Source organism: Rhinatrema bivittatum, chromosome 10, assembly GCF_901001135.1.
Source record: "Rhinatrema bivittatum chromosome 10, aRhiBiv1.1, whole genome shotgun sequence".
Lineage (NCBI taxonomy): Eukaryota > Metazoa > Chordata > Amphibia > Gymnophiona > Rhinatrematidae > Rhinatrema > Rhinatrema bivittatum.
The window spans coordinates 63,080,482-63,097,795 of record NC_042624.1 but is presented as its reverse complement, the minus strand read 5'-3'; the positions used below and the strand labels follow the sequence as shown (position 1 = coordinate 63,097,795).

The 17,314-nt window shown below is 43.3% G+C and overlaps 1 protein-coding gene across 10 annotated transcripts in view; it reads right to left on the bottom strand.

The window, feature by feature from the left end:
• Positions 1 to 17,314, bottom strand: part of CACNA1E (calcium voltage-gated channel subunit alpha1 E) — a 735,423-nt gene that overhangs the window by 285,070 nt on the left and 433,039 nt on the right. For all 10 annotated transcript variants that reach the window (XR_003858904.1, XR_003858905.1, XM_029617785.1 and 7 more), the window contains exon 11: positions 11,045 to 11,098. Coding sequence is in view for 8 of the 10 variants with exons in the window: in XM_029617785.1 (XP_029473645.1) it covers positions 11,045 to 11,098 (54 nt within the window). In the remaining 2 variants the exon portion in view is untranslated. The remainder of the gene's footprint in view (positions 1 to 11,044; positions 11,099 to 17,314) is intronic.

Here is a 17,314-nt window from a genome sequence, read left to right as displayed (position 1 = left end):
GGACAGAGGAAGCAGCTCGGCAGATGGTGGACAGAGGGAGGGGTTTGGGGATGGTGGAAGGAGGGCAGAGGGGGCTGGTGGGCAGAGAGAGAGAGAGGCTGGGGAATAGGGGAGAAGAGAGGAGGCTCAGGAGCATGGTGGGCAAAGGGTGTGGAGAGTGGGACAGAGCAATGGTTGGAAGAAGGTAGGGCAGTCAGGGAGATGTTGGGTGGGGAATCTTCTGGAGTGAGATAAGGAGGCACCGTTGAACTCAGTCCAGGTCTAAGATCAGCAGCTTCTAGAGAGGATGGATAGGGGCAGGGGGCAGCAGTGGTTGAGGTGTGGTGATGATTTAATTTTTACAGTGTTGCACTGCAGAGTCTGATCTTAGAGTTTCTAGTTCAAGTTTTGTTTTCATGTTTCTATTTCTAATTTGTGGTCCCTTATTCTATATTTGGTAAGGGTCTGTCTGTGTGATGTATGATTGACAGAGGTGAGGGATCCTGCTGTTGTATAGTTTCTGTTTAGGTTTATAAAGTCTGGCTTGTTCTGTTTTCAATATGAGGTATATTGGTCTTCTTTTATTATTTTCTCACAATTTAAGTATTAAATTATAAAGACAGTTAATCATAAATGGTAACCACACCCATTCCCCATTTAGAGTATATTATCGAACCATGTAACCATATAATAATGGCACCCTTTGGATAAATTAGAAACCACATATTTGTGCCTAACTGTAAACTGTTGTGATGGTGCTCTACTATACGACGGTATAGAAAAGTTTTTAAATAAAAAATAAGTAAATAAATAATATTTGCAATGCTGCTGCTTTTTCCTGGGTAGATGTGATGTTGTAGTGCTGGACACTGCCAGTGGATGGCACTGTTTCTGCCTTCTTCTAAAACACAGGGGCAGTAGTTAAACTTTACTAGGCTGTACACTACCAATAGAGGGAGTGTTGTAGAGCAAGGACCTGACCTATTTCCTCATCTGCAGCTTCACTATAGTACTTACTCACTGTAATTGTCTACTCTTCAGATGGGCCTAAGATAGACACTTTCATGCAGAAGATCAAGAAAACCAACGTGACAACCAAGCTGTGGTTTAATACAAGATGTTATAATTTAAGAAAGCAAATTTCCAAGGGGGTTAAAACAATAAGAAATGCACAATAAAACACCATTTTGCTTTGGTCCTAATAATTATTATTTCTTCCCCATCTTCAAACCAGTGCTTAAAATAAAGACTTTTCCCTACAGAGCCCTTCTCCCTACTCTCAGTATTTCACCTTGGTATCCAACCCTGTATGAAGAAATCTTTAGGATTAACAAATTGGTGAAGTTTTCATTTCCTGATCTCTAAGATTCTGCCAACTACTGACATATTTTTGAATGAAGATCTTTTGGATAAAATAGTAGGGATATGCATCGTTTTTTTGACGAATTAAAATATCGTATGATATTTCCTAATTCGTCGTGTATTGGGGGTCCCTGAAAATGATAGGAAAATCCCACGAAATTTCATGTGGTTTTCTTATCATTTTGGTGGGGGGAGGGGAGAAAGGGCACACAGAAAAACAAACAAACCCCCAAACCCACCCCAGCCCTTCAGATCTAATTATTTACAATCCCCCACCCTCCCGACCCCCCCAAAACTTGCCTAAAGTCCCTGGTGGTCCAGCGGGGGTCCCGGGAGCGATGTCCCCCTCTCAGGCCGTCGGCTGCCACTAATCAAAATGGCGCCAATGGCCCTTTGCCCTTACCATGTGACAGGGCTATCAGTGCCATTGGCCGGCCCCTGTCACATGGTAGGAACAATGGATGGCCCGTGACATTTTTTAAGATAATCTAAATAATTTAATAAATTAATCTGAAGGATCGGGGTGTTTTGTTTTTTTTGGATCGGGACAGCCAAAAAAAAAAAACTGGTCAGAACCGCGGGAAATGAAATTTCCCGCAGTTCTACGAAAACAAAACTGGACACGATTGCCGGTACTATACACATCGCTATAAAATAGCCTCTTTCACCTCACTGGTAATCATTTTGCCTTCCTTCCACCTTTCTTAATGTGTGGAATACATCTGGACTGTGCTTCTAGGATGGTATTTTTTAACAAAGTCCACGCCTCTTGCACACTTTTAACTTTTATAGCTGCTCCTTTCAGTTTTTTTCCAACAATTTTTCTCATTTTATCAAAGTTTCCCTTTTGAAAGTTTAGCACTAGAGCCGTGGATTTGCTTACTGTCCCCCTTCCAGTCAATTCTAATTTGATTATATTATGATCACTACTGCCAAGCGGCCCCACTACCATTACCTCTCTCACCAAATCCTGTGCTCCACTGAGAATTAGATCTAAAATTGCTCCCTCCCTCGTCAGTTCCTGAACCAATTGCTCCATAAAACTGTCATTTATTCCATCCAGGAACTTTATCTCTCTAGCGTGTCCTGATGATACATTTACCCAGTCAATATTGGGGTAATTGAAATCTAGCTTTTAACTTCCTGTGGTCAAATCTTGTTTAATGTATGAGTAGGACCATCATAACACCCACAGTGAACAAGCAGATTAGCCAGTGTATTTAACCGCTACGGGTCATGTTTAATCATCGGTCCAAATATCTCAATGTCCTTTTTATTAATAAATCTATTTTTTTCTTTCTTTTTCACTTTTTCATAAGATTAATGTGGAACGGTACTTCCCTTATTTTGGTGGCGCTACCATGCTTTGGAGGTCCTGTCCGGTTGATGTGACACAGTACTTGTCTTTGAATAGCGCTACTGCGCTTCTGAGGTCCAGTCCTTTGAAAGGCACTGCCGTGCTTCTAAGGTCCAGTCCGACGTACGTTTCGCGGGGCTACTGCTGCTTCAGGGACTGTTGCAGACGTAATACTCCTATTAAGATCCACTCAGAAGTCCAATTTATCGTATCCACATACATATGGTCCTTAGTTATTTTCACTCGAACCTTGCCGCCTTTTCCTCCTGACTAAGATGCCGTCAAGAGGAAAAGGCGGCAAGGTTCGAGTGAAAATAACTAAGGACCATATGTATGTGGATACGATAAATTGGACTTCTGAGTGGATCTTAATAGGAGTATTACATCTGCAACAGTCCCTGAAGCAGCAGTAGCCCTGCGAAACGTACGTCGGACTGGACCTTAGAAGCACGGCAGTGCCTTTCAAAGGACTGGACCTCAGAAGCGCAGTAGCGCTATTCAAAGACAAGTACTGTGTCACATCAACCGGACAGGACCTCCAAAGCATGGTAGCGCCACCAAAATAAGGGAAGTACTGTTCCACATTAATCTTATGAAAAAGTGAAAAAGAAAGAAAAAAATAGATTTATTAATAAAAAGGACATTGAGATATTTGGACCGATGATTAAACATGACCCGTAGCGGTTAAATACACTGGCTAATCTGCTTGTTCACTGTGGGTGTTATGATGGTCCTACTCATACATTAAACAAGATTTGACACACAGGAAGTTAAAAGCCTTATTTACAACGTATTTGTTTGCAATATTGATTTTCGTTGTATGTTGAATTAACTGTTATTATATTTGTGGTAATTGAAATCTCCCATTACTGCACTACCAATTTGGTTAGCTTCCCTAATTTCTCTTAGCATTTCACTGTCCATCTCACCATCTTGGCCAGATGGATGGTAGTATACTCCTATCACTATATTCTTCCCCAACACACAAGGGATTTCTATCCATAAAAATTCGATCGAGCATTTAGTCTCATGCAGGGTCTTTATCCTGTTGGACTCTATGCTATCCCAGACATAAAGCACCACTCCACCTCCCAGATGCTCCTCTCTGTCATTGTGATATAATTTGTGCCCCAGTATAGCACTATCCCATTGATTATCCTCCTTCCACCATGTCTCTGAGATGCCAATTAAGTCTATTTCATTATTCACTGCTATATATTCTAATTCTCCCATCTTACGTCTTAGTCTTCTAGCATTAGCATACAAACATTTCAAAGTGTATTTTTTGTTTGTATTTTCATTCTGCTTTTTAATTGATAGGGATAAATTTGAATTTTTTAGCTCAGGTGAGTTTTTAGTTACAGGTACTTGGACTACTTTTCTTATTATTGGAACCTCACAGTTGGGATGCCCTAATTCTAATGCATCATTAGTATCCTTTGAAAATACCTCCCTCTGAACCATGTGCTAATATAGTTTTGGCCACATTGTTTTCCAAATAATGTCTTATCTGAAGATATGTAAATAAACCTGGGAGTCTCAATCATCAGACAAACCAATTAGGGAAATCACTGTAGGATGCAAGAGTTAAATGCCTTCCAGGATCCTCAGTCAACCAGATAGTCAATGCAATTACAGAAGAAAGCAGAGACTCTGATATCTATGTTATCATCCATCTGGGAACCAATGACCTTGCTAGAAATGGTATCCTTGAAGCATGGAAAGATTTCCAAAATCTAGGGAAGAAGATTAGACACATGGCAAAGATCATTGCATTTGAGGAAGTATTACCTACTCATAGGGAAGGGAAGGGAAGGAAAGGTTCTGCCATATAAATAACTTCAATGCCTGGTTCTAAAAAATGGTGTGAAGAAAGTGGATTTTGGTACATTGGAGGCTGGAGGCATATATGGAGCAATAGAAGATTATATGGTAAGGATGATCTATATTTGTCCGTGGCAGGAAAGAGGATGCTAAGCAAGAAATTCAGATTGTACATTATCAGGCATTTAAGCTAGAGGGTGGGGGTGGCAGGAGGTGGTCAATGAAATTGGCATGTCACCCCCCCTGAAGCAATACAGGAAGTGGGAGGAGAAAGTAATAAAATTAAGCAGCTCAAAAAATCAGAAAAGGTGATTAGGAAGAGCAGCAAACCAAAGGAGAAAAGCTGGAAAGCTATGACCACAAATGCTAGTAGTCTGGGCAATAAAATCCCAGATCTGCAGGCCCTAATGGTGGAGGTCAACTTGGACATCATTGCTTTAGAGAGACATGGTTCACAGAGTCTCATGACTGGCTATAACTTATTAAGGAAGAACAGAGAGGTCTTTATGTCAAAACAATACCTAAGCCACTGAAATGCAACAGAAGTGGGGTAGGGAAGAAACATTATGGGCTGTCCTAAAAAAAGAAGATGGAATTTCCATTTACATGCATGTGGTCTGCAGGCCTCCAATGCAGACAGAAGAGCCAGATAGAGATCTGGTCAAAGACATCCAAAATGAAGGAAAGAAGAGAGACTTGTTGCTCATTGGAGCTTTAAATCTGCAGAATGTAGACTGGAGTATCCCTTCTGTGGAATCTACAAGAAATAGAGAGATAGTGGATGCCCTTCACGGGACTCTGCTCAAAACTAAGACAATGAAACCCAAAGGGGAGGATATGATACTCGACTTAGTGTTCACAAATGTGGATAATATCTTTAATGTTCTCGTAGATGCCCACCTAAGCACCAGCAATCATCAGACGGTATGGTTTGATATTGCAAATAAGATACAGATAAGTCACATTAAGACCTGAGTTTTGAATTTCAAAAATACAGATTTTGTCAAAATGGGGATGTTCTTGGAGGATGAACTAGAAGACTGGGAGAATATGGGTGAAGTAGAACAACAGTGGGCCAAATAAAAAGGAGCTATTACAAAGGCACAAATCTATGTTAGAAAAGTAACTAAAGTAAAAGGAAAAAGAAACCGATCTGGTTCTCAAAGGAGGTGGCTGAAATAATAAAGGTAAAAAGAACAGCATTCGAGAAGTATAAAGGATTCCAAAAGGAGGAACACAGGGAAGAAGAATACCTGGTGAAACTGAGGGAGATGAAGAAAGAAACCAAGAAAGCAAAAGTTCAAGCAGAGGAAAGGATTGCCAAAGGTAAAACAAGGTGAGAAAACATTTTTCAGATATATTAGAGAAAGAAGGAAGGCCCGAAGTGGAATAGTGAAATTGAAAGATGACCAGGAGCAATGTGTTGAGAGAGATGAAGAAATGGCAGAAATATTAAATAAATACTTCAATTCAGCATTCACAAAATGAAAACCCTGGAGAAAGACCGTTGCTGGTTGAGAAGACCGAAGATGGGAGTTGGGTAATGAAACTTAGTTTTCAGAAGAAAATGTATGGGAGGAGCTGGGAAAACAAAGTGGACAAGGCCATGAGGCTGGATAAGGTACATCTCATGATTCTAAGGGAGGTCAGAGATGTGCTGGTGGGTCCGCTGAAAGACCTGTTCAATAAAACCCTGGAAATGGGAGTGGTGCCGTGTGACTGGAGAAGAGCTGTGGTGGTCCTGCTTCACAAGAGTGGTAGCAGAGAGGAGGTTAGAAACTACAAACCGGTTAGCCTCACCTTGGTGGTTGGAAAATTAACAGAGACGCTACTGAAAGAAAGGATAGTGAACCATCTATAATCCAATGAGTTGCTGGACCCAAGGCAGCATGGATTCACCAGGGGAAGGTCCTGTCAAACAAATCTGATTGATTTTTTTGATTGGGTGACTTGAGAATTTGATCAAGGAAGAGCACTCAATGTGATCTACTCAGATTTCAGCAAAGCTTTTGATACGGTCCTGCATAGGAGATTCGTGAATAAAATGAGAATCTTGGGATTTGGCGACAAGGTGGTGGAATGGACTACAAACTGATTGACTGACAGGAGACAGCTTGTAATGGTAAATGGAACATATTCTGAAGAGAGAACCATGTTAAGTGGAGTGCTTCAGGGATCGGTTTTGCGACTGGTTCTTTTCAATATTTTTGTGAGCGATAGTAAGTAAAACTTGTATTTTTGCAATGATATTAAGTTCTGTAACAAAGTAGATGCTTCTGAAGGAGTAGAGAGAATGAAAAGTGATTTAAGAAAGCTTGAGAGAAACATGGGGGTATCCTGCATGGAGTGGCAGGCATTACCATAAGAAGCTTGTTGGGTAGACTAAATGGTAGAGATGTGAATCGTGTGATCGATCGTCTTAACGATCGATTTCGGCTGGGAGGGGGAGGGAATCGGATCGTCACAGTTTGGGTTTTTTAAATATCGTGTAAATCGTGTAAATCGAAAACCGGCACACTAAAACATCCCTAAAATCCACCCCGACCCTTTAAAATAAATCCCCCACCCTCCCGAACCCCCCCAAAATGCCTTAAATTACCTGGGGTCCAGTGGGGGGGGAGGGCGGGAAAACCGGCACACTAAAACAACCCTAAAACCCACCCCGACCCTTTAAAATAAATCCCCCACCCCCCCCAAACCCCCCAAAAATGCCTTAAATTACCTGGGGTCCAGAGGGAAGCGTCCCGGTGTGATCTTTCACTCTCGGACCTCCGTGCGTTGTAGAAATGGCGCCGGCGCTACCTTTGACCTGTCATATGACAGGGCAAAGGTAGCACCGGCGCCATTTTGTTTTTTTGTCCCCCGACGGCAGGAGCGTAGGAGATCGCTCCCGGACCCCCAGGGACTTTTGGCCAGCTTGGGGGGGCCTCCTGACCCCCACAAGACTTGCCAAAAGTCCAGCGGGGGTCCGGAACGACCTCCTGAGGTCGAATCGTGTTGCCGTACGGCAGGAGATCCTTCCGGACCCCCGCTGGACTTTTGGCAAGTCTTGTGGGGGTCAGGAGGCTCCCCCAAGCTGGCCAAAAGTCCCTGGGGGTCCGGGAGCGATCTCCTACGCTCCTGCCGTCGGGGGACAAAAAAACAAAATGGCGCCGGTGCTACCTTTGCCCTGTCATATGACAGGTCAAAGGTAGCGCCGGCACCATTTCTACAACGCACGGAGGTCCGAGAGTGAAAGATCACACCGGGACCCTTCCTCTGGACCCCAGGTAATTTAAGGCATTTTGGGGGGGTTCTGGAGGGTGGGGGATTTATTTTAAAGGGTCAGGGTGGGTTTTAGGGTTGTTTTAGTGTGCCGGTTTTCCCACCCTCCCCCTTCCCCCGATTTACGATTTTTTGACGATAAATCAGGGGAATTGTTATTGTATCGCGGCTCTAACGATTTTTGACGATTTAAAATATATCGGACGATATTTTAAATCGTCAAAAAACGATTCACATCCCTACTAAATGGGCCATCTGGCTCTGTTCTGCTGTCATTACTATGTTACTATGTTTTGAAGAGTGGTTGAAGACTTGGCAGCTGGGCTTCAATGCCAAGAAGTGCAGAGTCATACATCTGGGGTGCAGTAATGCAAAAGAGCTGTATGTAATGGGAGTGAAAGACTAATGTGCACGGACTGGGAGAGGAACTTTGGGGTGATAGTGTCTAATGATCTGAAGGTGGTGAAACAATATGACAAGGTGATTCCTAAAGCCAGAAGAATGCTGGGCTGCCATAGAGAGAGAAATAACCAGTAAGAGAGAAATAACCAGGTGAGGCCTCACCAAGGACCCCTTATACAGGTCCTTGGTGAGGCCTCACCTGGCAACTGTGTTCAGTTCTGGAGACCATATTTCAAAGAGGATAGAAACAGGCTGGAGGCAATACAGAGAAGGGCAGCCAAAATGGTGTGGGATCTATATTGGAAGACTTATAAGGAGAGGCTGAAAGATTTGAATATATACACCCTGGAAGAAAGGATTTGCAGGGGAGATATGATGCAGACCTTCAGATATCTGAATAGTTTTAATAATGCATGTTCCTTGAACCATTTCCAGAGGAAAGCAAACAGTAGAACTAGAGGTCACAATATAAAACTTCAAGGGGGAACGACTCAGAACCAACGTCAGGAAATATTTCTTCACAGAGGGTGGTGGATGCCTGGAAGAGGTGATAAAGACGAAAACAGTAAACAAATTAAAAAAGGCAAGGGATAAACACTGTGGATCTCTAAAGGCTAGAGTTGGAAATTAAGAAAAGGGTGCAAGGGGGTAACCAGCATGGAGCGGCAGTTGCTACCCCTGACAGAAAGCATGGGGATTACTACCCTTAACCAATTAGTTTACATGATTTTTTTATGCAACTGCAGCATTGCTTTCTGTGTCGATGGCAGGGGGAAAAGGGGGGGAATTGGATTCAGATGACAACCAAAGCTGGGCCTTGACTTTTAAGGTCCAGGATACTGATGCGCAGACATTAGGGAAAAAGCCAGAACTGCCTCTATGGCCAAGTCAAAAAGCAAAGCACGTTCAAGCAGCAGCAATGTATGAATTATCAGGAGGGCTGCTCACCCTATAACAGGAGGGCTGCTCACCCTATAACAATATTGCCAGCAGTAATTTTACTACTCTTAACATAAGGCTTGGGGGTAACCTGCATGGAGCGGCAGCCACTACCCTTAACAGAAACATGAAGGTAACTTGCACAGAGCAGCATTTAGTACCGTAAGACGCTTGCTGGGCAGATTGTATGGACCATTTGATCTTTTTCTGCCACCATTACTATGTTACTATGTTACATAGATGGTATTTTTCCTTCAGCATTTCAAAACTCAGAATGGCACCTTGTTCACTAAGCTGGCTAACCTTGACAACCCCGGTACTTCCCACCTTATATAAACAACTGACCCTAATCCAGGTATAAAATCTTTATTGTAACCTATCAGCAATCAAGGGGGAATATTTTCCCATCCCTACCAACTTCTGCCACGAAGCACCCCACAAATCCACAGTATGCCTCTTAATACTGGTTTGAGCACATCTTTGGTCTTTGGGGATGCAAGGATAGTATCTAATTGAGATTGAATCTAAATAATATTGTTCTGTTCAAGCCTGTTGCTTTATTCTACCCTGTACTTGCCACTCTACTAAAGCTCTCAGTTGCACTGCATTATAATAATTTGCTACATTCGGAACACCCACGCCACTCTAGGAGGTCTATGAGGCCAAATAAAGCTTAATAGTTGCTTCTGAATACTGATCAACATTTGCTTTTGAAATCTCATTTGGAAGTCACTGGAAATAGCATGGCCTTGGTAGAACATTCATCTATAAAGTTGCTATGTGCTCAAACCAGGAAAGGCTAGTAACCATCCAAATCTGCAGGTCCCTCAAGATAGTAGAGGCAAATTACCTCCCTCTGATTAAATCGATCTTTTTCCTGTCTGCAACCATCTTCACCCCCAAATATTTTAGATGATTTTTTGCATATCTAAATGGAAATTTTTCTTCATATCTTCCACCCCTCATCTGGAATGTTAATATTTCGTATTTCCAATTTGCTCATGTTCACTTTAAACCCTGCCACTTTACTATACTTATCAAGCTGCACAACCAGGTGAGACAAGGTCACCACTGGATTAGCCAGTGAAAAGAAGATGTCGTCAGCAAAACGAGTTATTTTATACTCTTCCCCTCCCACCGTTATCCGCAGGGAATTTCTCTTTGAAAATCCAAGGTGCCGAAGGGATTCTTTATGCCGAATAACTTCACAAGTGCAGAGTAGGTGGAGTAAAGTACTCATTGGGATTTAAAAATGAATTCCCTGCATTTACCTCACCAGCCTTGCCTAGTCCCCAGCACCATGCCTTCCCTTCACTGGGAGAAAAGCGGGAACAATCTTCAAAGGTACATTCTCCGTAGGTAAAGAGCCATCCACCTGCAGAGAATCGCCCCCCATTATGCTTAGAATACTTATCTCATAACTGCAATCATTTCTCAGCCACCCTTATTCTATCTCATGCTTTTCATTCTGATACTGTTAAAGCAGAAGACTCTGTAATATTTCTCTGTTACTACATAATTTTACAGTTTGCCAGAAAGGATCATAAACTTTACATAGGTCATGAAGGGCACAAATTATTCCATGTTGGCACGCATGGAGGGTTCATAGGGTTGCCAATTCACTTGTTAATAGATGCTACACCAAAAACATGAAAAATGCTTTATTAAGGATGTAATTTTCTCTTTTTTGGAACTGCTAATAAGGAACTGTTCTAGCTCTCACCCTTAATTTCTCACACAGAGTCTGAAGTGATGCAGAGTAACTCAGAGACAAGCATGGCAACCCACGGGTAACAGACTGTACATCTTTGCACTGATTATCATGTACTGAGCGAAAAATGATAACATTGACCTGGAATGGCTTCACACCAAATCCTTATATGTATTTTTTATGGCTTTTTCTTTTAGTTTTCTTACCTTCTAAGGCTGATGTACCAGTATTTTTGTTCTCTTCTGCCAGCATCACTTCCTCTGAAAACAAATGATTTCATGAACTTACAAAAGTGCCAAGCAACTTAGAAGAATCTAAAGCCATATCAATTCTGCACAAAGGATAACAGAAAGAGTCAGACGGGGAAAGGGCAGCTTCATGTATTGCAGATAAAAAGGGAGAGAGACTGTGCAAATGTGTACAAAGAGAAAGACAAAAGAGAGTTAGACAGGGGTATTAAGGGCAGACAGAGATGGGGAACCAAAAAAAAAAATGGTGGCTTTAGTCATTTTATTTCTTATATGTAATTCTTCATTTTATACTACACTGCCTCCAGGCATTTTATAAAAGTATTAAATGGTCATAAATTAATTTATTGCTGAGCGTACTCATCAAACAGTTGACAGTATAATTAGAGTTGCCACAAATGCAAACTAGACAAGAAAATATTAATACAAAATACGAATGCACAGCACAATCAAGGCAATTTAACAGGGCAAAATGTTTCCAGCGTGGGTTTGAAGAGCACTTAGTTGTGGCTGTTGGATCCCTCTTGCTGGATTTATATTCAGAAACAGGGACTATCCATGAAGACGTCTCAGCCTCCCAGCCTCATAATTTCAGAGTAAGGGATGAGATAATGTTTCTTCTCTTGAATCTTAGCTGTCAAGAGGGATTAAGGAATCAAATGCTTTCCAGGGGTAACAGTTATTAAAGCAATTTTATAGTAATATATGGCACTGGCAAAATTACCCTCCAGTGCATCTCACTTAGGATCCATTTAATAGATTCTCTATGGCCACAGCTTGCAAATAAGATTTGGAGGTCATCCTATTTATTCACAGATGCAAAGCTTGGAACAGAGTTATGTCTTTATTTCCTGTAGATTAGGTTTTGACAGGGAATACCACTGGAAGAGTATCCAGAACTAGAAGCTGCTGCAGAAAATGCCAGCTAGATTGCTTAATAGTTGTGGCTAGAGAAAATCTATTTAAATTATCCTAAATGAGATACAAGGTCAGTGATATTATTAACAACATGTATTGATACTGTATACTTTATAAAACTGCTTGAATAAATACAACTTAAGCAAACATCTGATGCCTTTTTGCCCTCTTGGAAGCTAAGAGTCATATGTAAAAATATCTATTCATCCCATAGTTTGGAACTGTGAAGGTGAAAGGCAGAGGAAGAGGTCATCTACAATGGTGGGTAACTTTAATGAACTCATTACTAAAAGAAAAGGACAGAAAAATACCTAAAATCCAATGAACTACAGGAGCCAAGGAAGCTTGGTTTTATCATGTCAAACAAATCAAATCAATCTCTCTTACTTAAAGATCAATGAATCAGATCAGGGGAAGGCACTGGGTAACATTTAGTTGGTTGCAGATTGGCCACGAAACCAGCTGCACCCACTCCGGATTCCGCTGACCTGTCTTCACGGCATGGACACCGCTGAGGCCCCAGGGATGCCGTTCTCCTGCTGATTCCTCAGGTGCACGCACGCCGCACCCCGCATTTAAAGGCCCAGCAATGGGAAAAGCCTGTCAACACCTCCTGATGATGTACTGAAGTCCCAACCATGCTCCCTTCCAATGCCTCAGCAATGGGTCTCCTGCTGTACAGCACTGTGTGTTGCTTCTGCGTTGTCTCTCCAGTCTGCTTTGCCTCATCATGTCCTGCCTTGTCTCTCCAGCCTTCCTTACCTCCTCATATTCTGCTTTGTCTCTCCAGTCTGCCCTACCTCCTCATGTCCAGCCTGCCCTGTCTCTCCAAACCTGCTTTGCTCATTGTGCCTCTCCAGCCAACCTTGTTTCCCCAAGCCTGATTGCATCTTACCTGTCCTGCCTTGCCTCTCCAGCCTTTTTTGTCTCATCAGTGTTACGATTCTGCTTGTTGGATAGGCCCACAAGCAGTCTCTCACCTCTTCATGGTCAGCCTGCCTTCTCGACGCCATTGGGAAGGCAGGCTGACCGTCACCACCGTTGACCGCTGCCATCCGCAGTGGGCCGCTGCTTTCTTCTCGGCCTGGAGGCTGCCGCCCCCGCCGTCCTCTACGCGGCTTGGGAGGCGCTGATGCTTTCCCTCTTCGCAGCCTATTGCCGCTCTTGCTTTTCCTTGCACCTAGGCCACTGCTGAAGCCTCTCCTTGTGCGGCCAGGAGGTCGCCACCAGCACCATCCTCTTCTGTGGCCAGAAGGCCACCCCAGAGCTCCTCTTCATGAGGACTGGAGGCCGCCATCATCTTCTTTCCCACGGCGGGGTGCCACCTCTGATGCTGGGCCTGGATTCACGGCCTAGTGCTGCTCCTGCTCTGACTTGCTGCTCTCCAGGGTCCTACTTCCTACCTACTTAGATGCGAGGCTGTGCCTCTCCTCTGGATTTAAAGGGCCAGTCCTCCTGGCTCCTTCTAGTGATGTCATCCTGGGCATTCCTCTTCAGCCCTACAAGAGGGCTCGGCCTTCAGTTCCTCCTTGCCTTCACAAGGAGTCAGTCATGGAGCTGGACTGCTCCTGGTTCCTCCATTCCAGCTCTTCATTCCAGGAGACCCTGATGTCCACCTCCACTTCTTCAAGGCACTCTGTTCTTCATGGGGATTCCCTTGTCTTCATTTGTGGCTCCTGATCCTTCATCTGTATCCTTGTTCCATGTCCTGGTCTCTCGTCGGATTTCGTGTTCCTGTCTTCATTGCCAGATGACTTCGTTGCCAGATGACCTTGCTTCCTGATGTCCTGTCTCCCCTGACGTCTTTGTCTCAGATACCCCTGTTCGCAAATGTTTTCCTCTGAAGTAGTCCTTTGTCTCCTTGTTGCTCTTCATTGAGGGCCTAGGTGGTCCAAAGTCCTCATGTCTATGTCTTGGTCTTGGATGCCTCAGGTGATTCTGCCTTCAGATGCCTTGTCTTTGATGTCTCCAATGTTCTTGTCTCGCCTAACCTTGCCTTAACCTTGATGTGGCCATGTCCAAACTTTGACGTAGTCATGTTTGAACTTTGACGTAGCCATGTCTTAACCTTGATATAACTTTGCCTGAACCTTGATGTAACCGTGCCCTAGCCTTGCCTTCTTGCCTCATGTTTCGCCCGAGCTTGTTGCCAAGTACCTTTGCCCAACTATGTCTTCAAGTATTGTCTGACCGTGCCTTCAAGCATCCTCATCTGACCTCGTCTGCAAGTATCCTTATTTGACTATGTCTTCAAGTGTCCTCATCTAACCATGTCTTGAGCCTTTGTCTTGTTCCAGTATCATCGCCTGTCCTCGACCTCTGTCCATCCTGACGCATTTGCCATTCCAGTATGGGTAGGTCCAAAAGGGCTATTGAGTGGCCGGACGGCTACCCCAGAGACCAGCATTGCATTGTTGGGTCTCTTCTGATGTGTCAGGTTCAGTGGAGATCAGAGTCCTTGGTCTTCAGCCTGTCCGCCTGTGCTTGGACTCATCTCATCTGCCTCGGCACTTCTATGGAGCTCTCTGCAGTCACGCCGTGGTTCAAGGGCACACAATTCTCCCTGGAATCGGGACCGCTCCATAGCACTCCCATAACAATCAGTCCTCCGTACCTTACCTCTGCCTTCCCCTTGGACTGACTACCTGGATCTGACCTCTACCTGGATCTTAACTACCCTTCGCTTGCTGCCTCTGACCCCTGTCTGCTGCCTGCCTGAACTTTGACTACTCTCATCTGCTGCCTGTCCTGACCCAGCCAGACCCTGGACTCTCTATCTTGCCATACCCTGAGGGACTTTCATCTAAATCCTGATGGCCCCCTGGAATCTAAGTGTTCAACCCATGGGGAAAGGGGCTAGTATAGGTGAAGCTCAAGTCCAGTCCCATCCCATGGCTCATCTGCCAACTGTCAGTGGGCTTCGTTTTGTAGACTGCGCCAACCTTACCATGCACAGGGGTCCACATTTGTTACACACTGAAGAAATATACTGAACTTAGATTTCAGTAAAACTTTTGACCCATTCTCACACAGGAGACTCAAAGTACTTTGCTTAGAGGGTGAGTCCCTAGGTGGTTAACTCTATTTATTTATTTATTTATTTTTGGTTTTTATATACCGGTTTTTATATTAGAACATGGTAGAGCAATGGACAGAGGATAGAGGTAAATAGGTTCACTCTAAAGAAAAAGGGGTTATCAGTGGAGCGCCACTAGAGCCAGTTCTGTTCAATATTTTCATAAGTGATATTTCAGAGGGTTTAGTAGGAAAGATGTATCTTTTTGCAGATGATACTAAGATCTGAAACAGGGTACACATTCCTGGTGGAGTCAGCAAACTGGAGCATAATTGAGAGGGGGGGGGCAGAAAGAGTAAGGGCACCCTGATCAGGAGATACCATTATGCCTGGAGCGAACCCACGAGATGGATATTACTTGAGTTGTGTGGTCAGAGGGATAAGTGGAGGGAGCAATGCTTAGAAGTGGCAGGAGGGACTGAGGAGAGGGAAGAAGAAAGTTGGGGGACCAAAGCAGTAAAGAGGGGATAGCAAGAAGTCTAGAAGGAGCAGAGGCAGGGGTTGGAAGAGACCCATAGAGTAGTGGCACCAGACATTGGTGTGGGGAAGAAGGGATGAGAAGGAGAAGAAAAGGCGTTTCTCAGCAAGAACATATTCTCTAATTTAGTCTGAGAAATTAGTTCAGCCTGGTCTCAGGTGAACTTAACTTTGCTTGGTTTTCATGACCCCAACATTTCCATAGAGTTCCATGGGTTTCCACTTGTCCATAACTTTTTCTAACTGCTCTCTTACTCTGAAACTGTCACTTAGTGCACTGTTCTACAATGAGGTTTCAATACAGCAGTAACAAAGGCAGAGCAATATGCAGTAGGCATTAATGAGGAACTACTAAATGTAATGGATGGGTATGAGGTGAAGATTTAAACACAATGAGGTCAATATGCAAATAATTTAGATGCTTAGATCTTCCTAAATGGGAATTCTTCCTCAATGAGCACCTAAATTAAGGTGCATATTTCTACTAGGTGCCTAAACTTAGAGCCTAAAAAGGGGGCATGGTCAGGGTCTCAGTCAGGTTGGAGGAAGTAAATTAGGCACCTAATGCTGATTTTAAACACTAGATGGTCAATATTCAGCACCATTTAGTTGGCTACATGGCGCTGTATGAATATTTGGCCATGCTGAGTGGCTGCCACATAGCCAGCTGTTTATCCAGCTAAATAGTTAACCAGATAAGTAAGGGGTGGGACAAAGCATTCCGGGGTGGAGTTACTTACCCGGCTTACTTAACCAGATGAGTCTAGGACAGCTATTTGGCTTATCCAGCTAGCTATAAGATAGCTGAGCATAATCAGTGGTGCATCCATGTTGCAGAATATCTCAGCCATGTTAGCCAGATACATTTATCTGGCTAACTTGTTCAGCTAGATAGCAGCTGAATATTAGCCTCTTGGTACCTAACTTAGGTTCCTATACATAGGCAAAACAATATTATATATGTATATATATCAGGTCCAAATTTAGGTGCTTTAGCTTTAGGGCCCTGAAGTTAGGAGAATTTTCACCCTAAAATGTAAGTCCCTAAGTTCAACTGAAGATTCTTCTAACTAGGCACCTAAAACTGCTTTCTTTGAATATCAACATCAATGGCAATAATCCTCATAAATCTACAACTAAATGTAACAACTTTTAGTCAAAAACCAAGAAAATGACCAGGGCAAAATGGATGAAAATAAAGGAAAAAGGAGTATGCAAAGTCACGTGGAACAGTCAAATCTGGACACCTAGTGGTCCTTTTTATTTTAAAAAAAAAGTATTAGTTCAGGGCGACCACTGTAGCTGCAATAGGGAAAAGGAACCAAGTTCAAAAAGATTTCAGGTCAATGACGAGGCATGACCTAACAGAAAACCACCACTATGGAGACCTGTTGGTATGCATCATTATGAGAGGTGGTAGCAGGGGACAGAGATGTCATTCTCACACTGTATGGAGTCCTCAGCAGTTATAAAGAATTAGGCATGCCACAGATATTGTCTCTAGGAAACAGACATTTGAATACATGGCTGCTATTTGCTGATTCTGCCTGTAAATGTATGCAGTGCAAACTGCATACTCGAAGAATTAAGGGCTCTCAAAGTATAGCGTGCACAGCTGCTTACGAAAGTCTGAAGTCCTCTTTAGGCAATTTGTACTACGTGGTGAAGGTTGGAGCTCTTTGCATACATCAGTTACCAGTGTCACTTTTAATTGTCAATGTGAGACCTTGGAAGCCTTCCACCCCTTTTTGATAACT